Source organism: Chiloscyllium plagiosum, unplaced genomic scaffold (genome assembly GCF_037043375.1).
Source record: "Chiloscyllium plagiosum isolate Xiang-an unplaced genomic scaffold, Cpla_swu_hap1 HiC_scaffold_36, whole genome shotgun sequence".
NCBI classification, from domain to species: domain Eukaryota; kingdom Metazoa; phylum Chordata; class Chondrichthyes; order Orectolobiformes; family Hemiscylliidae; genus Chiloscyllium; species Chiloscyllium plagiosum.
This window is the reverse complement of record NW_028270174.1, coordinates 44222729-44247826: the sequence shown is the minus strand read 5'-3', so window position 1 is coordinate 44247826 and position 25098 is coordinate 44222729. Positions and strand designations below refer to the sequence as shown.

Below are 25098 nucleotides of genomic sequence, written 5' to 3'. Positions count from 1 at the left end.
TACTGGCCCCAAAGTGTTCCCCCAATGACACCTCAGTCACTTGCCCTGCCTTTATTCCCAAGAGAAGATCAACCTTTGCTCATTCTCTGGTAGGTACACCACATACTGAATAAGAACATTTTCTTATACACACTTAACAAATTCCAGTCCATCCAAGCCCTTAACACTATGGCAGTCCCAGTCTATGTTTTGGAAGTTAAAATCCACTACCATTACAATCGTATTCTTCTTACAGATAACCCTGAGATTGCCTTAGAAATTTGCTTCTCAATGACCTGCTGACCAATGGGGGGGTGGGGTCAAAAGTACAATCCCAATAAGGTGATCATCCCTTTCTTATTTCTCAATTTCACCCAAGTAACTCCACTCAATATCCTCCCTAAATCACACAACACCAGGTTATAGTCCAACAAGTTTATTTGTCAGAACAAGATTCGGAGCGCTGTTTCTTTCGTCAGGTAGTTTAGATACCCTCCAGTGTGGAAACAGGCCATTTAGCCCAACAAGTCCACACCGACCCTCCGACTAGTAATCCACCCAGACCCATTCCCCTATATTTACCCCTGACTAATGCACTTAACACTATGGGCAATTTAGCACGGCCAATTTACCTGATCTGCATGTCTTTGGACTGTGAGAGAAAACTGGAGCACCTGGAAGAAACACACGCAGACACGGGGAGAACATGCAAACTCCATACAGGCAGTGGCCCTAGGCCACTGTGCCGCCTTATTTTTAACTTTGTCCACCAGTTCAACACTGGCAACTCCACATTATATAGCTATAATGTTATCCCTAACCAAAAATGACATTTCCCCACTCCCTTTCCTCCTTTCTATCTCTCCTATAGAATCTATATCCTGGAATATTAAACTGCCAGTCCTATCCATCCCATAGCCACGTTTCCGCAGTCCAATGTTTCCAACCATACCTGAGTTCACCTACCTTACTTGTCAGGTCTCTTGCATTGAAGTAAATTTGGTTTATCAGTCTTACATCGCCCTCTGCCATGATCTTGCCTGCCATGACTGTCAGATTTGCTCCTTTGCTCAACTGCACCAGCCTTAGCCGATCTCTTCTCTCACGATCTCTCTGGGGCCTCCCCTTACTGGTTTAAATCATCCCAAGTAGCTCTAGCAAATCTCCCCACCAATATATTAGTCCCCTTCCAAATCAGTGCAACCTTCCCTTCTTATATAGGTCATTCCATTCCAGAAGAGATTCCAATGATCCAAAAATGAGAGCATGGTGCAAAGGGAATGTTGGTTGGGAAATCCTGCTTGGTTAATTTGCATTTTAATTTTTTTTTACATTTTTGAAGATGATTCTAAGATTTAACTGTTGTTCTTTTAAAGGAGAAGCTTGAAAGCAAAAAGGAAGCAAAGGTTTCATTTGAGGCCTGGAAGGCAAAGAAAAAAAGTGTGCTTAAAGAATCCTCCAGCAAGAAGAAAGAGGAGGAAAAGAAAAAGCAACAAGCAGAAGTAGAGAATGAACAGCGGAAGGAAGTAGCAAAGAAGGCAGTGAGAAATATTTATTCTGATCTATTATTATGTGGAATTTTAACTGACAAGATAATGGAGTAATGGACAGAACCCCACTGGTCCTCACCTACCACCCCACCAACCTCCATATACATCGTATCATCCGTCGTCATTTCCGCCAACTCCAAACGGACCCCACCACCAGGGATATATTTCCCTCCCCTCCCCTATCAGCGTACCGAAAAGACCACTCCCTCCGTGACTCCCTCGTCAGGTCCACACCCCCCATCAACCCAACCTCCATTCCCGGCACCATCCCCTGCAACCGCAAGAAATGCAAAACTTGTGCCCACACCTCCCCCCTTACTTCCCTCCAAGGCCCCAAGGGATCCTTCCATATCTGCCACAAATTCACCTGCACCTCCACACACATCATTTATGCATCCGCTGCACCCGATGTAGCCTCCTCTATATCGGGGAGACAGGCCGCCTACTTGCGGAATGTTTCAGAGAACACCTCTGGGACACTCGGACCAACCAATCCAAACACCCCATAGCTCAACACTTCAACTCCCCCTCCCACTCCACCAAGGACATGCAGGTCCTTGGACTCCTCCATCGCCAGACCATAGCAACACGACGGCTGGAGGAAGAGCGCCTGATCTTCCGCCTAGGAACCCTCCAACCACAAGGGATGAACACGGATTTCTCCAGTTTCCTCATTTCCCCTCCCCCCACCTTGTCTCAGTCAAATCGCTCGAAGTTAGCACCACCTTGACCTCCTTCTGCCTATCGCATTTCCAATACCCCTCTTCCAAGTCCCTCCTCCCTATCTTTTATCTTAGCCTGCTGGACACACTTTCCTCATTCCTGAAAAAGGGCTTATGCCCGAAACGTCGATTCTCCTGCTCCTTGGATGCTGCCTGACCTGCTGTGCTTCTCAACTGTCAGGGAGCATACCTCCACCAGTCAATCTCTCTAATGAGAGAACAATCATTTGCTTTGTGCGATAATGATGATTTTAAATTTTACTTTCACTAAATGCATGTGTGCCAAATCTCCAGTTATGACCATTTCATCAATGAGGCAAATCATATGTGGATTGCTTCAATGGCTGGATCGCCACATAGAACATATAACAGCACAGCAGGGGAACAGGCCCTTTGGTCCTTAACTTGGTGTTGCGTTAAGAAAACATATGGTGTTTTGGCTTTCATTACAAGGGAGATCAAGTTTAAGAGCTGTGAGGTTTTGCTGCATCTCTATAGGAGCCTGGTGAGACCACACTTGGAATATTGTGTCCTGTTCTGGTCACCCTATTATAGGAAAGATACAGAGGCTTTGGAGAGGGTACAAATAAGGTTTACCAGGATGCTGCCTAGACTGGAGGGCTTGTCTTACGAAGAGAGGTTGACTAAGCTTGGACGTTTCTCTCTGGAGAGAAGGAGGAAGAGAGGTGACTTGATCGAGGTGTACAACTAATAAGATGCATGGTTAAGTCACTCGCCAGGGACTTTTCCCCAGGGCAGGATTGACTGACATGAGGGGTCATAGTTTTAAGATATTTATCTTACATTAGGATTAATCCTCAGCACAACATCGTGGGTCAAAGGGTTTGTTCTATGCTGTACTTTTCTATGTTCTATGTAATCCAGCTGTCCTTATCCTGTGTTTGAGGAGTGACCATCTCCCTGTACGTTCTCTCAATTTCTCCCTCAGCCTCCCGGATGATTCATAATTCATCCAGCTCCAGCTCCAGTTCCCTAATTCGGTTTTCGAGGAGCTGGACTTGGGTGCACTTCCCGCAGATGTAGTCAGCAGAGATATGTGAAGTGTCTCTCACCTGCCACATTTTGCAGAAGGAACATGTAACTGCCCTATCAGCCATACCCCACTAATCTGAAAGCCCACAGAGGAGTAGACAAGGAAAAGAAGAAAAGAAAAAAAAAAGAGAAAACCTGAAAACTTATCGAGTTTACAGACTCTTAGTAAGGTTAGAGGAGGTGGGTGGAAGGGAGGCCCTACGGTGTAGGGTCTCAGGTTTAGATCTCACCCACTTAAAAATTTCCTGGGATCCCTCGTTTCTCTCCGCCCTCTCTCCTCGCCGCTCTGTTAAATTTGGAGGCCTGACTCTCGAGGTAAGTCCCTTTTTAAGTGGGCTTGGTTCAAGAACTCCCCACATTCATTCGGGCTTGGTCCAGGAGTTCCCCACATACATTCAGGACACTACCAATGCCCTTCACCTCCTGTATGACATTTGTTTCTCCAGCCCCCAATGCCTTACCTTCACCATGACATCCAGTCCCTGTACATGTTCAATCATCATGACAAAGGGCTCTAAGCCCTCTATATCCTGCTCTCCTGCCGACCCAACCAGTCCCTTTTCCACCAACACACTCATTCGATTGGTGGAACTGGTCCTCGCCTTCAACAACTTCTCCTTTGAATCCTCCCACTTCCTTCAGATCAAACGGGTAGTCATGGGCACCTGCCTGGGTCCTCACAAACCTGCCTCTTTGTAGGATATGCAGAACATTCTGTCTTCCGCAGTTACACTGGCACCACCTTTTCCACCGCTACATTGTTGACTCTATCGGCGTCCCCTCGTGCTCCCACAAGGAGGTTGTACAGTTCATCACTTCACTAACACCTTACACCCTGACCTTAAGTTCACTTGGACCATCTTGGACACCTCCCTCCCCTTCATGGATCTCTCTATCTCCATCTCTGGTGACCAAAAACACATGGAAATCTATTTTAAATCCACCGACTCCCACAGCTACCTCTTCCCCCACTGCCTCCTATAAAAACACTGTACCTTACTCCTAATTCCTCTGCCTTTGCCATATCTGCACCCAGAAGGAGCAATTCTACTCCAGGACTTCCCTGATGGCCTCCTATTTCAAGGACCACAATTTCCCCTCCGACATGATCAACAATGCCCTCCAGTGCATCTCCTCCATAACCCACGCCTCCGGCCTTGAATCCCACTCCTCCAACCTCAACAAGGATAGAATCCTCCTCGTCCTCACCTTCCACTCCACCAATCTCCAGTTACTGCGCATTATCCTCCACCATTTCCATCACTTACAATCAGATCCTACCACCGCAGATATACTTCCTTCCCCAGGTGTAAAACCTGCACCCACAACTTCCCCCTCACCTCCATGGAAAGCTGCAGAGGATCTTTTCACACCATGGGCGGGTTGGACCGAAGGGTCTGTTTCCATGCTGTACATCTCTATGACTCTATGACCTCATCTACTGTGTTTGCTGCTCTCAACGTGGTCTCCTTGACATCAGATAGGCAAGACACCAACTCGCAGAAGGTTTCAAGGATCATCTCTGGGACACACGCATGAACAACCCCACCACCCTGTTGCCGACCATTTCAACTCCCCCTCCCACTCCACTAAGGGTCTTGGTCCTCCGCCACCTCCAAATCAAAGCTACCTGACAACTGGAGGAAGAATGCCTTATCATCCGTGTTGGGACCCTCGAAACACATGGCATCAACTCGACTGACTAGTTTCCAAATCTCCCCTTCCCCCACCTCATCCCAGATCCAACCCTCCATCCTCTTGAAATGTCCTATCTATCCATCTTCCTTCCCACCTTTCTACTTCAACCTCTCCACCGTCCTACCACCATCACCACTCACCTGGATCTACTTATCGCCTGCCCAGCCACCTTCCCCCACCCCACCCTGCTATTTTTCTCTCAGCCCCTCCCAACCCCCTCTTCCCTCCCGACACTCTTGATGAAGTGCTTATGCCCGAAATGTCAACTCTCCTACTCCTCAGATGCTGCCTGACCTGCTGTGCTTTTCCAACAACACACTTCTCAACTCTGATCCCCAGCATCTGCAGTCCTTACATTTCCCCTGGCCCTCAATATACTCTTTCTGCTTCCCCTCTCATTGCTGTGATGAGGTGTACACCCAAGTGAGATTCCATCCACCTTTCTGGCCCTCATATGGAAAATCATTGAACCTCTTGTGTCACTTTATTCATTTTGAAGAAGACGCATTTGTGCTGCTCAATTCTTCGATCACTTCCACCACACTTGTTTGATTTGAGACCCTCTTTCTCCCAATGATGGGTTACAGCGCTTCACTGTACTCCTTTATAGGGTAAAGGATTAATTATACTTTTAATAATCACTATTGAGCATCTGTGCAAGAAGCCGTTGCAATGATGATATTAGAAAAAGATGGAACTGGTCTGAATAAGTTTTCTCTTATCCACACCCATGCCCTGTGTTGCGTTTAGTACAACCTATTAATGTTCATTTACCTGTGCTTAAACTTAAGACCATAACATTAATTTAGAATTCAGCCATTCTGACCCCTACAATAGCCTGTTTATCTAGAGATCGTTCCATTGATGGAGGGGATAATACTCACTTCTGCATTCTATGACAGGTCAGGAACCCCGGAGTAGGATGCTTATGTTTTGTTTGAGTTAAACATCTATGACAGTCCCTCCTCCTCTATAAACAAACTGGTTCCTGGCTGGATTTTGTCCTCCTCTTCTGCAAAAACATCAGTTCCATTAAAATTTTGATTGTTGATTCAAATTTTGTATTTAATATAAGAAACACTTGTTCTTGGTCCTTAGAACCCAACTTTTACTTTCCTAATCATAAATATCTAACATGATAGGCTTTGTTTTGTCCATTTTTAGCAATGCGGACTAATCAGAGATGTCAAGATTAGAGTGGTGCTGGAAAAGCACAGCGGGCAAAAGCCCTTAAACGTCGATTTTCCTGCTCCTTGGATGCTGCCTGACCTGCTGTGCTTTTCCAGTACCACTCTAATCTTGACTCTGATCTCCAGCATCTGCAGCCCTCACTTTCGACTAATCAGAGATGTGTTAATCTAGTAGTTACATTAACGAACAATTCAACTAAATGTCCTTTTTCTGATAGGCTTTTGAAAAATGGAAAGAAGAGAAAGATACGCATCAGATGGAAAAGCTTAAGAAACAAAAAGAAATTGAGAAAGAGAAAAAGAGAAAAGAAAGGGAACATGTAACTGAAAAGAAGACAGAAAATATTGCAGCATTAATTAAGTGGTAGGCAAATTGCATCCTTGCATTGTTCTAAAACTGTATGTTCAGGCGCATGCAGATTACATTTGTTAAATTCATGCTATTATCTGCAAGTTATACGGGAACATTGAATATTTCCCATGATTAGGTATTTACAAAGCCTCCTAATTATCCCCAATATCCATACGATTAATACCCCTGAACAGAGATTTTCTCTGCTGTTGTCTGTGAAGATTACTGTAATTGATGAGTTGCATCATGAGTTTGGATTTTGCATCAGAGCACAAACATGAAGAACTTAAAATTTGTGTCACTTTTCTCTGCTGAGTCAAAAATGGGAATTCTGACTCTGAAATATCTTGTGCTTCCATCTCCCAGATTCGTTATTGTCAAATGACTTGGCACTCTACTCACAATGTTTATATGAGTTGCTCCTGGTTTGTAGTAGTTCTGCTGGATGTTGCTGATGTCTGATTACTAGGCCATTGTTGACCTGGGTGAGGCGCTATCCCTTAACACTAAGTATCGAAGAACAAGCAGGACTGCATATTACTGACACCTCTCATGAGTTTGTTGACCTGGTCAAGCTTCACACCTTACTTCATAAGCCCTTGCACAAAGCTTAGTTATGAAGGAGTCAAATTATTGAGGAACCTTTTACTCAGATTTTGGAGGAAGAAGTGTATTCCACCAAGTACACACCCCAGAGATATTTTTGGGTTATGAATATGTTACCCATATTTGCCTAACAATATTGTACCTACAAATGTAATTCCAGCAGGTAAAACATTATAGGTGATAGTCATGGCATGTTAATGAAGACACAGAGGTTCCTGAGTTTTCAAGATGGGTAGGCTTCGAGAGTGTGGTGCTGGAAAAGCACAGCAGATCAGGCAGCATCCAAGGACCCTTCATCAGGAACCATGAAGAGCTTATGCCCAAAATGTCAATTCCCCTGCCCCTTGGATGCTACCTGATCTGCTGTGCTTCTCCAGCACCACACTCTTGACTCTGATCTCCAGCATCTGCAGTCCTCACTTTCTCCAAGATAAGTAGGCTGACCCATATAAGAACATAATATTAAAACTTTAACCCACCATCTTGAAACAGAACATTTGCTGCCCACCCAGTGAAGTTCTCTGGTTGTCCTTCTAAACTTCATGTGAGCCTGGAAGACTCCTTCCAGTGGCTTTTATTTTCCATAAAATTTTGTTTTGAAACTACATAATTATCTTTCCAATACAAAATGAAAGAATGAACTTAAAATTTGTGAAGAGATTAATAATTATCATTTTCATGTCTGAGATGTAACATGTTACTTTTCATTTCCTCACTGTTCAAGGCACCAAACATTCCATAGTGAAGTAGCAATTTGTGATTTTTGTTTAATTTTAGTATTTTGTAATCACTACTTACAGGGTGAACTCCTCTGCATTGGGGAGACCTAATGCTGATTGGGTAGTGCTGATCATAGTCCAGTTCACAAGCATGACTTGAAGTGTCTGGGGATCTGTGACATTAATTCACCCCAGTCTTGCTTTCATGCTCACATCCTTGGCTGAGAGCAATGTTCCAACGAAACTCAGTGCACTTACAGTATTCCAGACTCAACGCTGAGTTCAATCATTTTGACTGTAAACTCATTTTTATTTATTTCTTTGTACTCCTAAATTTCTCTTTCCTTCCTTATTTATGCTTTAAAATAATAGCACAACTGCTCTTGGCACATATTTTGTTTCCTTGTTTCTTTGCATGTCAGTTCAGTCCTTTAAGACTAACATTTCTGTCATTCAAATATCTCTTCCTTTCATCCTTTACCTAATCATTCTTTGATCAAAACTTTTCACGGTCTTTGCCTGAAATGGATGAAAACTTGTGCTGCTTCCAAGAGCCAGGCAGATGAACTGCATTTGAGGGAGGCCATAATTATGAATCTCAATGGTGGAATGGACTTTAGCAATCCAATTCTGAAAACTTTAGAGATAGGTCAAATTTCCTGATTGCTAGAATCAGGAGGCATTTTTACATTTGTACTTGGATTTCATGAATACTCATGAAAATACCAGCTCAGATAAACAATTGTGTATAATAGGCATTCAGCTTGCAAAGATATTTAGGAACAGTGGAGAGCCCAGAGTAACACATGCGAAAGTAAAAAGATTAGCATAGGCTTAGAGGATCAGAAGTAGAGAAGAAGTGTCAAGCACAATGCTGACTCGATGGATCACTGCCATGTGTTTGCAGATCACCCCAATCTATATAATGATGGCACAGAACAATCCTGTTATCCTTTTTGACATGAAAGTAATGAAATTAGTGAATAGAATACAGAATATCCTTTATTGTCACATTGTAGAAGTACAGTGAAAAGCTTTTACAAATGCTGCCTTTTATGGTGCCACCTTAGGTACAAGTACCAAAGTACAAATCTTGGATGCAGTAGAGAAATAAAAAATAATTTAAAAAATAAGTTTGAAAGAAGACATTATGAAAGGATTGACATTACAGTAAAGTAAAAAAATTCAACATTACATTGTAGCAGCTCAGCAGAATGCCTCCACATGTAGTCTGACCGCCTGCACCAGACCGCAGTCCAACAGCCATCTGCTCCAAGCCTCCAATCCGCTCTGTACCAAGGTAAGTTCCAGGACAGCCTCCCTCGCGCCGGTCTCCGCCTGGGACTGCCTCCTGTCACGCTGTTCTAGAGCTTGCTGCCCACATACTGCTCCAGGACTGTCAGCCCATGCACCATTGTGGGATTTGCTGCCTGCATTCTGTCCCGAAATTCATAGCTTACACGCCTTTCTATGCTCACTGAGCATAGAACATTACCGTGTAGTGCAGGCCCTTCGGCCCTGGATATTGCGCCAACCTGTGAAACCAACCTGAAGCCCATCTAACCTACACTATTCTATTTTCATCCATCTGTCTATCCAATGACCATTTATATGCATTTAAAGTTGGCGAGTCTACTACTGTTGCAGGCAGGGCATTCCACACCTCTACTACTCACTGAGTAAAGAACCTACCTCTGACATCTGTCTGATATCTATCACCCCTCAGTTTAAAGCTATGTCTCCTTGTGCTAGCCATCACCATCCGAGGAAGAAGGCTTTCACTGTCCACGCTATCTAACCCTGTGATTTTCTTATATGTCTCAATTAAGTCACCTCTCAACCTTCTTCTCTCTAACAAAAACAGTCTCAAGTCCCTCAGCCGTTCCTCCTACGTTCTTCTCTCCATACGGGGCAACGTCCTAATAAATCTCCTCTGCACCCTTTCCAAAACTTCCTCATCCTTCCTATAATGCAGTGACCAGAACTGTACACAATACTCCAAATGTGGCCGCACCAGAGTTTGTACCCCTTGCATGGCCTTATGGTTCCGAAACTCAATGTCTCTACCAATAAATGCTAACACACCATTTGTCTTCTTAACAACCCTACCAACCTGGGTGACAACTTTCAGGGATCTATGTACCTGGACACCGAGATCTCTCTGCTCATCTACACTACCAAGATTCTTAGCATTAGCCCAGTATCTTTATTCCTGTTGCTCCTTCCAAAGTGAATCACCTCAAACTTTTCTGCATTAAACTCCATTTGCCACCTCTCAGCCCGGCTCTGCAGCTTATCTATGTCCCTCTGTAACCTGCAACGTCCTTCAGCACTGTCCATAACTCCACCAACCTTAGTGTCATCTGCAAATTTACTAATCCATCCTTCTGTGCCCTCATCCAGGTCATTTATAAAAATGACAAACAGCAGTGGCCCCAAAACAGATCCTCGTGGTACACCACTAGTAAATGAACTCCAAGATGAACATTTCCAATCAACCACCACCCTCTGATTTATTTCAGCTAGCCAATTTCTGATCCAAACTGCTAAATCACCCTCAATCCCATACCTCCACATTTTGTGCAATTGCCTACTGTGGGGTACCTTATCAAGCGCCTTACTGAAATCCATATACACCACATCAACCACTTTACCCTCATCCACCTGTTTGGTCACCTTCTCAAAGAATTCAATATGGTTTGTGCAGCACGACCTACGCTTCACAAAACCGTGCTGACTATCCTATCTCTTATAATCTTTTCCAACAGTTTATCCACAACTAATGTAAGGCTAACTGATCTATAATTACCAGGGTTGTCTCTACTCCCTTCTTGAATAAAGGGACAACATGTGCTATCCTCCAGTTTTCTGGCACTATTACTGTAGACAAAGACCACAGTACTGTAGTACTGTAGATAAAGACCACAGCCAAAGGTCTGCAATCTCCTCCCTGGCTTCCCAGAGAATCAAAGGATAAATCCTATCTGGCTCAGGAGACTTTATCTATTTTGACACTTTCCAGAATTGCTAAGACCTCGTCCCTGTGAATCTCAATCCCATCTAATCTAGTAGCTTGTATCTCAGTATTCTCCTCGACAACGTTGTCTTTTTCCAACATGAATACTACTTGCACTCTGTTCTCGGGAACGCAGCCTGTGTGCTGCTCTGAGACTTGCAGCCCTATCCTGTTCTGGGGCTCGCAGCCCATGGGCCCATATTGGGGGCTCACAGTCCATACAATGTTCCCGGGGCTCACAGCCCATGCCCGCACTGGGGGCTCACAGCCTATACAATGTTCCGGGGGCTCAGAGCCCATGCCCCGCACTGGGGACTCACAGCCCACACAATTTTCCTGGGGCTCACAGCCCATGCCCCACACTGGGGGCTCACAGCCCATACAATTTTCTGGGGGCTCAGAGCCCATGCCCCGCACTGGGGGCTCACAGCCCACACAATCTTCCTGGGGCTCACAGCCCATACAATGTTCCCGGAGCTCACAACCCATGCCCCGCACTGGGGGCTCACAGACCATACAATGTTTCTGGGGCTTGCAGCCCATGCACCGCACCGGGGGCTCACAGCCCATACAATGTTTCTGGGGCTTGCAGCCCATGCACCGCACCGGGGGCTCACAGCCCACACACCGTTCCGGGGTTCACTGTCCATGCTCTGTTTGGGGGCTTGCAGCCATTTCCTATTCCTGGGCTTGCAGCTGGTACGCCATTCATGGGCTCGTAACCCACACGCTATTCTGGGGCTCGCATTCCTCGCATCATTCCCGGGGCTTGCAGCACTCGCATCGTTCTGGGGCTCACTACCCACACTGTGCTCCAGGAGCTTGGAGCCCACATCATGTTCCACGGCTCACAGCTGACATGCTGCTCTGGGACTCGCAGCCCCCACTCTGTTCCAGGTCTTGAAGCACATGCACCGCTTCAGAGGCTCACTGCTCGTGCACCATTCCAGAGCTGGCAGGCTGCATGCCATTCCGGGGCCCACGCACAGTCCTGAGGCTGGCATCCCACATGCCATTCTGGGCCTATAACCCTATTTGAGGGTTTGCAGCCCTTACACTATTCCAGGGCTTGCAGCCCACACACCACTCTGCGGCTCACAATCCATGAGCCTGTCTGGGGCAGGCAGCCCGCACAACGTTTCAGGGCTCGCAGCCGAACTGTTGTTTTGGAATTTGCAGCCCATGCTCTGTTCCTTGGCTCGCTGCCTGACCTCAAAGCATCATAGATTCCCTACAATGCGGAAACAGGTCCTTCGGCCCAACAAGTCCACACCGACCCTCCAAAGAGTATCCCACCAAGATCCATCCCCCTACCTTTTAACTCTACATTTACCCTTGACTAATGCACCTAGCCTACACATACTTGTACAGTATGAACAGTTTAGCATGGCCAATTCATCTAACCTGCGCATCTTTGGACTGTGAGAGGAAACCGGAACTCAGCGTTCCAGGGCTCACAGCCCACTCGCCGTTCCAGGGCCTGCAGCCCACATGCCGTTCCAGGGCCCCCAGACCACTCGGCGTTCCAGGGCCTGCAGCCCACTCAGCTTTCCAGGGCTCAGTGCCCACTCAACGTTCCAGCGCTCGCATCTGAAAGACTAAGAGCATTGTGGAAGACCGCGCACACCCCTCACTCAAAATCTTCTCCCTCCTGCCATCTGGCAGAAGGTACTGGAGTATTCAGTTTCTTACAACGAGACTGTGCAACAGTTACTTCCCCCAAGCCGTTAGGCTCGTTAACACTGTATGATCGGACTCTTTCCCATCTGAAATTCTTTACACGACTTCAAATTGCTGCTAGAACAATGTCTATTAATTATCACTATTTGATTGCACTGTAATTTGTGTGCTTTGCACTTCTTATGCTCTTTATGCAGCCCTGTGTATGAAGGTGTAGTTTGTGCTGTCCATGTAGCACCTTGGTCCTGGAGGAACGCTGTCTCGTTTTTTACTGTATCAGTTGTATATGGTAGAAATGACACATAAAATCTACTCTACTACTACTCCACTATATTCCAGAAAGTGATTATTCTCAGATCCAGCTACTCAATGAAAGCTGCCTTTGGCAAGGATTAGGATGCAATCCCATGCTGGTGGTATCGAAGCTGGTAGCAGCCCTAAACTACTTTGCTGGTAGTTTCATCCAAGTCTTACTGGGAACCTCTGTGAATTGTTCTAGCCAGGCATCTACAGTGCATCCTCTTCAGAAGATCTGATTTTTCTGAAATTTTACATTGATCCAGAGATACAATCAGTGAGTCCAATGGGCTTTGCTGCAGTTTCATGATTTCATGTGAAAGGAACATAGGGAACATGTCGCACCTGCTTTACCACTTAATACCACTTAATAACTTATGGAATACTTCAACACCTTTTACCCTCACGATTCCCACAAGTCTTTACAGTACTGGGATTCAGAAATCTAACAATGCCTATTTTAGCTATACTCAGAGTCGGAGTTATCACAGCCCCAGTGAGAAATGTTCTGCATTATCTGTTTCTCTTATTAAAGTGGATAACATCATATTTGTCCACGTTATATTTCATTTCCAATGTTCTTATCAATTTACAATGATGGATTATACTATAGGCCTCCTAATAGCCAGTGGGATCTGGAGGAACAGAGATGTAGGGAGAACATGGAAAGATGTAAAAACAACAGAATTGTTGCAGTAGTTGATTTTGACCTGCCCAACATTGACTGGGACTCTCTTGGTGTCAGGGTCTTTGATGGAGCAGATACATCCAGAAGAGTTTCTTGAAAGAATATGTAGATAGTCTAACTTGGCAAGGGACAATATTGGCATTGTACTGGGGAATAAGCCTGGCCAAGTGATCAAAGTTTCAGTGAGGGAGCATTTTAGGAACAATGTTTGTAATTCCATAAAGTTTAAGACAGTTATAGAATTGAGGGAAGGCTTAGTACAATAGTACGAAAAAGGAACTGGAGAAATTAAATAGTGAGCAGCTGTTTAAGGATAAATCCACATCTAAAGTGTGGGAGTCTTTTGAAGGCCAGTTGATCCGAGTTCAGGATCAGCATGTCCCTTTGAGGATGAAAGATAAGGTTGGCAAGATTCAGGAAACCTGGATGACAAAAGATATTGAAAGTTGAGTCAAAAAGAAAAAGGAAGCATATGTAAGGGTTAGAAAACTGAAATCAGACAACGTCCTTGAGGAATATAAAGGAAACAGGAAAGACCTTAAATAAGGAATTCGGAGGACTAAAAGGGCCATGAAATATCCTTAGCAAGTAAGGTAAGGAGAACGCTAAGGCATTTTAGGAGCAAGAGGGTAGCTACGAAAAGGATAGGTCCACAGAAAGACAAAGGAGGGAATTTATGTGTGGAGCCTGAGAAAGTGGATGAGTTTCTTAATGAGTACTTCACATCAGTATTAATCAAAAAGTTTAGATTACGGGGGGTATGTTGATATTAAGAAGGAGATAGTGGGTGTCTTGAAAAATAAAATTGGATAACTCTCCTGGGCCTGATGTGATCTATTCCAGAATACTGAGGGAGGCGAGGGAGGCAAGTGGGGGGATACAGTTGGGGCCATGCCAGAGATTTGTATCCTATTTAGCCACAGATGAAGTCCTAGAAGACTGGTGAATAGCCAACGTTGTTCCTTTGTTTAAGAAAGGCAACTGGGATAATTCTGGAAATTATACACTGGTGAACTTTCCATCAGTGGTAGAGTAAATGAATGTTTCTTAAATTGGAGTATCCTAGTTATGGGGAGAGTTTGGACAATCTGGATAGTTATTGCTGGGGTGTCAGAACCTGAGGGGCAATTTGACAGAGGTATATAAAATTATGAGAGGCATGAATAAGGTTGGAGTTGTTTTCCCAGGGTGAAAAAGTCACACACTAGATTAGATTACTTACAGTGTGGAAACAGGCACTTCGGCCCAACAAGTCCACACCGACCTGCCGAAGTGCAACCCACCCAGACCCATTCCCCTATATTTCACCCCTTCACCTAACACTACAGGCGATTTAGCATGGTCAATTCACCGCACATTTTTGGACTGTGGGAGGAAACCGGAGCACCCGGAGGAAACCCACGCAGACACTGGGAGAATGTGCAAACTCCACACAGTCAGCCACCTGAGGCGGGAATTGAACCTGGGTCTCTGGCACTGTGAGGCAACTCTGCTAACCACTGTGCCACTGTGCCGGCAAAGATTTAATGTGACAGGAGGGAGGGTTTAAAGGAGATTTACAATGCAAGGCAAGATTTTTTCACAGTTGAAACTTTATTGCTGGAACAGCACAGCAGGTCATGCAGCATCCAGGGAACAGGAGATTCGACGTTTCGGGCACAGGCCCTTCTTCAGGAATGAGCAGAGAGTGTTCAGCAGGAGAAGATAAAAGATAGGGAGGAGGGACTTGGAGGAGGGGCGTTGGAAATGTGATAGGTGGAAAGAGGTCAAGGTGAGGGTGATAGGTCGGAGTAGGATGGAGGCGGAGACGTCGAATCTCCTGTTCCCTGGATGCTGCATGACCTGCTGTGCTGTTCCAGCAATAAAGTTTCAACTTTGATCTCCAGCATCTGCAGACCTCACTTTCTCCTCGAAGATTTTTTCACAGACAATGTGGAATGCTCCCCCAGAGGAGATGCTAGAAGCAGATAGAAAACCAATATTTAAGAGGCATTTACGCAGGTGCATGAACTGGCAGAAATACCATGTGCAGATAGATGGGATTAGTTTAGAATGGCATCATGGTTGGCACAGACATGATGTGCCAAAGGGCCTGTTCCTAAACTGTATTTTTCTGCATTCCAAATCTGTACAAATCCTCCTGAAATCACCTTCACATCTTCCAAAGATTGCTGCTTACTTTTGTAATCATCTGCAGATTTTGAAATGTTACATTTGGTCTCCAAATAAATATCAAATCACTGATCTTTATCATGAAAGCTGGGGTTTAAGTACTAATCCGTGTGGTATTATTATTCATAGATTGCAGATGTGAGAAATACCCAATTATTGCTCCTCTTTGTGTCTTCCTCACTGAGGGTTGTTTTGGTGTTTTTGGTGTTTTGTTTCAAACATTTTGAGGGATTTCTTGCTGAATTTTATCACAGACTCCTCATTAATTACATACCCCACCCCCTTTGGTGTTCCTCATGTCCGATTCTGTCCCCTTCTTACCAAATCTTAAGAACAACTTGCTGAATATCTATTGAATCGCAAAATCATGGAATCACTGGAAGACTGGCATCCCTTGCTCCTGCACTATCTTTAAAGTCCCATTTTGCACAGTTAGACTGGAGCTGCCCTACATTGTTCCTGATATTTGCCCCAGGCATGACAGTTGGAGAAATAAGTACGCTGCTTTGCAGACAGAGACCTGGAGTTCCTCCTGGACAACTTGGTGCCAATGTGGGTATCACTTCCTCCATTATCAACAGTGGAGGCCACCATCCCTAGTCCGAGATTGTCAAAACAGCAACCAACTCAGGTATCTATTTCACAGCCAAATGTTGCATATTTTCAATTTTCCAGTACACTTTGAGATTGCTAGCTAGTCATATGTCAGGTGCTTGTAAGCTGTCAGTGCAAAACAGCATTCTCTTAAAGATACAGTACACACCTTGAACTTCATAACATTTAAAAGAAATGGAATATAAAAGTAGGAAAGTTTTGCTAACCCTGTGCAAGGCGCAAGTCAGACCTGTGATGGAGTACTATGAATGGTTTCAGGCCCCTTATCTTAGGGTAGATTGATTGATTGAATTGGAGGCAGTCCAAAAAAGGTTTACAAGGCTGTTAGCAGGTATGAGAGACTGTCTTTTGAGGAGAGATTGAGTAGAATGGGCCTGTACTCATTGGAATGAGAGAAGTCTTTATTGAAACATAAATTTCTTAATGGACTTGACAGGGTAGATGTGAAAAGGTGATTTCTCCTTGTGGGAGAGTCAAAGACTAGATGGCATAGTCTCAGAATTAGGTTCACACATTTAAGACAGAGGTAAGTCAGAATTTCTTCTCTCAGAATGTTATGATTTTCTGGAATTCTTTATTATAGTTGATGTTGAGACTGTGCAATTAAATGTGTTCAAGGATGAGACAGATTTTTAATCAACAAGGGAATCATGAGTGATGGGGAAAAGGCAGGAAAGTGGAGTTGAGGAGTAACAGATCATTGGTTCAAACTTGATGGACTGAATGGTGTACTTCTGCTCTTACGTCTATGGTTTTAAATGTTCTTTTACAACAATATTATTAATTAGCTTTTTTTCATTAGATTAAACAATATTTAAAATAGTCTGTCCACTAGTTGGCTCATTCCTATGCTGCTCTAGAAAAGCATCCTTAAGACACACCAGAAACTTAACTTCCAGAGTTTTAGTGTTTATTAGGATGCCCATTCTACGTGTAGACTTCAGTCATTCATGTTTACTGTATTATTCAGGCTACAAGTTTCTCTCATCTACCTCTTAATACCTTACACACTGTTACCACTACTATTTGGTTGCCTATACATATCCCAACCAATGTTTGCTGGCTGTTGCTGTTTCTAACATCCACCGAACCAAATTTCACACATTGCTCTTCAAATATGAGATCCTTCCTTACTAATGTATTGACCCCATCTCATATTATTACAACTCTACCTCCTTTGGCTTCTTGTCTGTTCTTCTTGAACATTGAATACCCTTGAATATTCAGTCCCCAATCCTAGTTATCATGCAGCCATGTTTTTAGAGTGGCAATTTTATCATAACTGTATACCTCAGTTTGTGCCTTTCAATCATTTCTCTTGTGAATGGAATGCCCTTTGTATTTTCAACATCATTCCATACTTGTGGCATACTCGATTCTTGACTTTGTTTGACCTATCTTCTAATTTCCCGAGCAGCTACTTGACTTTGTGTTACCAACTTTATTTCCTTACAATTTGGATTACACCTCAGGTTCCTGACCAACCAAAGCCCAACAGCACTTACACAACTTGGTGAGGATATCAGTCTCCAGATCTGCTAAGATGGGCGGCACGGTGGCACAGTGGTTAGCACTGCTGCCTCACAGCGCCAGAGACCCGGGTTCAATTCCCGCCTCAGGCGACTGTCTGTGTTGGAGTTTGCACATTCTCCCCGTGTCTGCGTGGGTTTCCTCCAGGTGCTCCGGTTTCCTCTCACAGTCCAAAAATGTGCAGGTTAGGTGAATTGGCCATGCTAAATTGCCTGTAGTGTTAGGTGTAGGGGAATGGGTCTGGGTGGGTGCACCTCAGCGGGTCAGTGTGGACTTGTTGGGCTGAAGGGCCTGTTTTCACACTGTAAGTAATCTAAGTAAACCATCCAGCTTATGCAGGTTCCAGAACTAGTGGCAGTGCCTCCTTACACAAGTTTCAATTGGTCAATCATCCTGTTCTAATATTAACAGACTCATGGCATTGAGAGTAATCTTGAGATTACTGTACTTACGATCATGCTTTCTAATTGCTTGCCCACATCCCTGAAATCTGCTTTCTGGACCTCACCCCTCTTGCCAATGTGGACCATGACTTCTGGCTGACTCCCTTCCCTTGAAGAATACCTTGCAGCTACTCTGTGACATCCTTAACCCTGACACTAGAGAGCCAACACACCACTTTGGAGTCATGTTTAATGCTGCAGAAACATCTGTCAAATCCGCTAACTGTGGAATTTTCAATCACCATTGCCTTTCTATTCTTCATACTCCCATTGTAACTACTGAGATGTCCTTGGTACCATGAACACATTTCCAGCTGCAGTACCTTGAAGGACCATACCTTCACATGTTTTTAAAATGGAATACTGAATAACAAGAAAGATGCAATCGGGCACTCCTGCACCTGCCTGGTTATCTTAGACTGCCTGGTCGTCACCCATTCCCTCTCTGCCTCGAAATTTAGGATCTCCGCGTTATCACCTTCACATACATGCTCCCTTTATTGTTCTTTGCTTCATAGCTGCAGAACAGTGATTGCAGCTGTTGCTTACTCCAAACCTGAGAGTTCAAGCTTGTGAAGCTAGTTGACACATCCTGCATTTGTGTTTGACTGGCTCCAAGACTGATATGTTCATGACTTTACCCATACCACAAGATATACACTCTTCTTGGCCCATCCTGTAATTCTAAAAATTATTTGTTAAACTTGGAATAAGAAAGAGCTTACTACAAAAACTTAACAAACCATTTTTCAGAAAATGCCTACACAAACTAAACAACCAATTTTCACTTGAGAATTATGGATTATACTGCATAGAGGAAGCCCTTCAGTCCATCGCGTCTATACTGACAAAAATACATTGCTACCTACACTAGTCCCACTTTCCTCCACTAAGTCCATAGCTTTGAATGCTAAAATACTTCATATTTCCATCCAAGTACTTTTTAAAAGTTGTGAGGTTTCCTGCCTCAATTATCCTCCCAGCAGGTACATTCCAAATCTCCTTCTTGGGGAAAAGGTTTTTGCCTCAAATCCCCTCTAAAAACCTCCTGTTTCTCATTTTAAAATTATGTTCCCTTGTTATTCATTCTTTGCCTAAGGGAAACACCTGCTTTTTATCAACCTGTCATGCCCGTCATAATCATACGCCTCTACCAGGTTCCCCATTGCTCCAAAGAAACAACCCAAGCTTATCCAACCTCTCTTTATTATTGAAATGCTTCATCCCAGGCAACATCTTGGTGATCTCTTTTGCACCTCCTCCAGTGCAACCAGATTCTTCCTATAGTGTAGCGACCAGACAGCAAAGGTATCTTTTAAAAGTTGTTTCAACTATGGCCAAACCAAGATTCTATACAGCTCCAACATGATCTCCCTACTCTTATAATCTATGCCATGACTGATAAAGGAAAGTTTCCCATATGTCTTATTAACTACATATTAACCGGTCTTGCCACCTTCAGGTATCTGTGAACAAGCCCTCCAAGTTTCCTCTATTCCTTTGAATTTCCTACTGTTTTGCCATTTATAGAATATTCTCTTCTCTCTTTCTGTATCCAAAGTGCATCAGCTCACATTTATCAGGGTTAAATTCCATCTGCCACTTATATGCCCAATCCATTTGAAACTTCCTGAAACCTAACACTGTCAACCATCTGGCCAATCTTATTGTCATCCACAAATTTACTTATCATCCCCTCCACATTATCATTTCATCTCATTTAACGATTACAAATACTGACTCAATCTACTCACCAATAAGCTGCTTTCCCTGTACTCATGATGCTGCACTGATCTCAATATACAAAGACTTCTTGAACAATATTTCATTTCCTCTCGCACTCTGAAGACCTTTGTTTGCAGTAAGTCTAAAATGCTTAGAGTCATAGAGATGTACACCACGGAAAGAGACCCTTTGGTCCGATTTGTCCATGCTGACGAGAGATCCCTGAGCCATTTTAGGTGTAACAATAAAGCAAATTCAATTCAATATCCTAAATTAACCTAGTCCCATTTGCCAGCATTTGGTCCACATCCCTTTTAACCCTTTCTATTCATAAACCCATCAAAGTGCCTTTTAAATATTATATTTTTTCCAGCTGCCCCCCACTTCCTCTGGTAGCTCATTCCATTCAAGTACTGCCCTCTGTATGAAAATGTTGCCCCTTGCGTCCCTTTTAAATATGCCTGTGAGTCCATTTTCAAGAGACTCTGAACCTGCATTCCAAGGTCTCTGTTCAGCAACACTCCCCAGGACCTTACCATTGAGCGTATAAGTCCTGCCCTAATTTGCCTTTCCAAAATGCAGCCCGTCACAGTTATTCTAAATTAAACTCCACCTGCCACTCCTCAGTCCAATGGCTCATCCGATAAAGATCCTGTTGTTTTCTGAGGTAACTGTTTTTCCAGTCCACTACAGTTCCAATTTTGGTCATTTGCAAACTTACTAGCCAACATTCTCCCTCACACTGACTGTTCACTTACCATTTTATATTGTACACCCCAGTCCAACGCTGGCATCTCCAAATCATTTTGTGTGTTATTGACCCATTGAGATCTCTGTGGAATTTCATAGGCATCTACTCAAACATCCAAGAAATGAATGTTGCCCCCTTCACTAAAGTGCACCAATGTATTTGCTTCCCCATAGATGCAGTGAGTCAGACAACCAGGCCAGCCAGTTTTGCTGCCATAGTAAGTATCACACAGAGGCAAAGTGGAATTGATTGACATAGATTGCTATCAAAACACCCTATGACCAACCAGTAGTGTCTGTGAAAAGAAAAGGCTTGCGCTGCTTTAATGTGCAGATCATCTATGACACAAAGTCAGAGATCGACTCCACAAAAAAAAAGCCCTTTGGTTATCAAGTCTCCTCTGGTCGAAACCAACTACATAATCATTCTTATCCTTGACTCTAAGCCTGTAGCCTTAACACTACAATGTTTTTAAAATGCTATCAGGGTTTCTGCTGCCACCAGGCAGTATGTTCCAGATTCCCACCACCCCCTATGTGTAAAAAATAATCCTCTCATTTCCTCTAAACCTCCTACCCCTTAATTTAAATCTATGCCCCAGTCACCGACCCCTCCACCAAAGAGAAATGTTTATTGCCCATCGTGAATTTATACATCTCAGGCACTTCTCCCCTTAGTCTTCTCTGCTCCAAGGAAAACAACCCTGGACTAACCCCTCTTCATAATCAAAACTGTCCAGCCTCAGCAACATCATGGTAAATCTCCTGTATACTCCCCTCCTTTCACTTAGACCAGCCAAATACTCCAGGGTATTTCTAATGTTCAGGGAGCTGTCATGGATCCTAGATTCTGGAATACTCAAAGGTGACTGTTTCTTGTTATGCCCTCACATGCAAGACTGGCTGCTGAGAGGCAATGACTATCTTCCTTAAATCCAGGCTGTTGACACCTGTCATGTATCCTCAGATTAACACCAAGGAGAGGTGCAATACACAAGTTTCCACCAAAGCCATTATTGCACAGTCCAAACTATTCCTGAAAATGAAATTCAGATGTCTGGACCAGTCAGACAACACACTGCAGGATTCCCCACTTTTGGAGTGTCCTACATCAATGTGGTATGCTGCACCGTCCCCAAATTTGCTTAACAAAGTGGAGATATCTTGTGAAAGGACGTGATGCCCGCAATATATTTTACAAATCCAAAAACTTTCTATTCCACATGTAACGATGATGCCACTTAACAAGAGGGCGGCACGGGCGGCACGGTGGCACAGTGGTTAGCACTGCTGCCTCACAGCGCCTGAGACCCGGGTTCAATTCCCGCCTCAGGCGACTGACTGTGTGGAGTTTGCACGTTCTCCCCGTGTCTGCGTGGGTTTCCTCCGGGTGCTCCGGTTTCCTCCCACAGTCCAAAAGATGTGCAGGGTCAGGTGAATTGGCCATGCTAAATTGCCCGTAGTGTTAGGTAAGGGGTAAATGTAGGGGTATGGGTGGGTTTCGCTTCGGCGGGTCGGTGTGGACTTGTTGGGCCGAAGGGCCTGTTTCCACACTGTAATGTAATCTAATGTAATCTAAAAAAAAAAGATTATTTTGTCCATGGGTTTTTCAAGAAAGGTTGTAAAGGTAGAGATGCCAAAATGTCCGGAAAGATCTACTTTAACAATGGCATTGGAAGTGTCCAGTTCTCTCAGTTCATGTTTTTCCTAGTTTGGTTTGGTTGGAACAGTGGGAAGCTGCTGGATTTAGCTGTAACAACAGACGATGCTGCAGTGACAAGAGATTCCATGCTTCATTATTGATAATTGACTGACTTTTCTCTCAGAAATCTGTCCTGCCTGTAAGAACATGTGTTTGAATTTACCTTTTGGCAAAGGGGTATGTTTATGGGATGTTACAGGAAATGGAACAGCTCCTTGGTTAAGTTGCTGTGTCAGGTCAAATAAGTTTCCAACAGTTAAGGTATTCTAAATTCTGTTTTCTTTTGTATGTGTTTCAACTGTGATGTTTAAATAGACTCTGTTTTGCTTAACACTGAGTGTTTGACCAGCTGCATCACACCTAGAACATCCACACATATCTGCTTTTAAATTAAGATAAGGTTAGGGTCTAAGCTACTTTCTTAAAATACTTGGAGGGGATCTGGCCTGTCCAAAACACACATCCCCTTCCACTCCTCAAAAGAATGAAGTACTTCTTATCTCAAGAAGAAGGATCCTGAAGAAGGGTCACTGGATCTAGAACATTGAACACAGAACATAGAATAGTACAGCACAGAACAGGCCCTTCAGCCCACGATGTTGTGCCGACCATTGATCCTCAAGTAAGGTAAAACTAATGTACGAACCCTCAAATTTCTGTGACCATATGCATGTCCAGCAGTCTCTTAAATATCCCCAATAACCTTGCTTCCACAACTGCTGCTGGCAATGCATTCCATGCTCTCACAACTCTCTGCGTAAAGAACCCGCCTCTGACATCCCCTCTATACTTTCCGGCAAACAGCTTAAAACTATGACCCCTCGTGTTAACAATTTCTGCCCTGGGAAAAGGTCTCTGGCTATCAACTCTATCTATGCCTCGCATTATCTTGTACACCTCAATTAGGATCCCTCTCTTCCTTCTTTTTTCCAATGAAAAAAGTCCGAGCTCAGTCAACCTCTCTTCGTAAGATAAGCCCAGCCAGCATCCTGGTAAACCTCCTCTGAACCCTCTCCAAAGCATCCACATCTTTCCTATAATAGGGCGACCAGAACTGGACACAGTATTCCAAGTGCGGTCTAACCAAAGTTTTATAGAGCTGCAACAAGATCTCACAACTCTTAAACTCAATCCCCTGTTCATGAAAGCCAGAACACTAGATGCTTTCTTAACAACCCTGTCCACTTGGATGGCCATTTTATGTACCTGCACACCAAGATCCCACTGTTCCTCCACACTGCCAAGAATCCTGTCTTTAATCCTGTACTCAACTTTCAAGTTCGACCTTCCAAAATGCATCACTTCGCATTTATCTAGGTTGAACTCCATCTGCCACCTCTCACCCCATCTCTGCATCCTATCAATGTCATGCTGCAGCCTACAACAGTCCTCATACTGTCAACAACACCTCCAACCTTTGTGTCATCTGCAAACTTGCTAACCCATCCTTCAATCCCCTCATCCAAGTCATTAATAAAAATTACAGAACAGAGCCCTGTGGAACACCACACACCACTGACTTCCAGGCAGAATACTTTCCTTCCACTACCACTCGCTGTCTTCTGTTGACCAGCCAATTCTGTATCCAGTCAGCTAAATTTCCCTGTATCCAGTTCCTCCGGACCTTCTGAACGAGTCTACCATGGGGAACCTTATCTAATGCCTTACTGAAGTCCATATACACCACATCCACCGCTCGAACCTCATCAACTTGTCTAGTAACATCCTCAAAGAACTCAATAAGATTTGTGAGGAATGATCTGCCCCTCACAAAGCCGTGCTGACTGCCTTTGATCAAGCCATGCTCTTCCAGATGGTCTTTGAGGAGAAAGTGAGGTCTGCAGATGCTGGAGATCAGAGCTGAAAATGTGTTGCTGGAAAAGCGCAGCAAGTCAGGCAGCATCCAGGGAACAGGAGAATCGACGTTTCGGGCATAAGCCCTTCTTCAGGAATGAGGAACGTTTGTCCAGCAGGCTAAGATAAAAGGTAGGGAGGAGGGACTTGGGGGAGGGGCGTCGGAAATGCGATAGGTGGAAAGAGGTCAAGGTGAGGGTGATAGGTCAGACTGGGGTGGGGGCGGAGAGGTCAGGAAGAAGATTGCAGGTTAGGAAGGCGGTGCTGAGTTCGATGGATTTGACTGAGACAAGGTGGGGGGAGGGGAAATGAGGAAACTGGTGAAATCCGAGTTCATCCCTTGTGGTTGGAGGGTTACTAGGCGGAAGATGAGGCGCTCTTCCTCCAACCGTTGTGTTGTTGTGGTCTGGCGATGGAGGAGTCCAAAGACCTGTATATCCTTGGTGGAGTGGGAGGGGGAGTTGAAGTGTTGAGCCACCGGGTGGTTGGGTTGGCTGGTCCGGATGTCCCAGAGGTGTTCTCCGAAATACTCCGCAAGTAGGCGGCCTGTCTCCCCAATATAGAGGAGGCCACATCGGGTGCAGAGGATGCAATAGATGATGTGTGTGGAGGTGCAGGTGAATCTGTGGCGGATATGTAAGTTTCCTTTGGGGCCTTGGAGGGAGGTGAGGGGGGAGGTGTGGGTGCAAGTCTTGCACCTCCTGCAGTTGCAGGGGAAGGTGCTGGGAGTGGAGGTTGGGTTGGTGGGGGGTGTGGA

The 25098-nt window shown here is 44.5% G+C and overlaps 1 protein-coding gene across 7 annotated transcripts in view; it reads left to right on the top strand.

Annotated features, from left to right (window-relative positions):
* The window catches only part of rbm46 (RNA binding motif protein 46), a 350512-nt gene that overhangs the window by 132244 nt on the left and 193170 nt on the right, over nt 1-25098 (top strand). For 5 of the 7 annotated variants that reach the window (XR_015753360.1, XM_087980132.1, XM_087980130.1 and 2 more), the window contains 2 exons: nt 1356-1520; nt 6411-6556. The exons of 1 other annotated variant lie outside the window; for it this stretch is intronic. Coding sequence is in view for 5 of the 6 variants with exons in the window: in XM_087980132.1 (XP_087836258.1) it covers nt 1356-1520; nt 6411-6556 (311 nt within the window). In the remaining variant the exon portion in view is untranslated. The remainder of the gene's footprint in view (nt 1-1355; nt 1521-6410; nt 6557-25098) is intronic. One more of the 7 variants, XM_087980131.1, reaches the window with a different exon arrangement.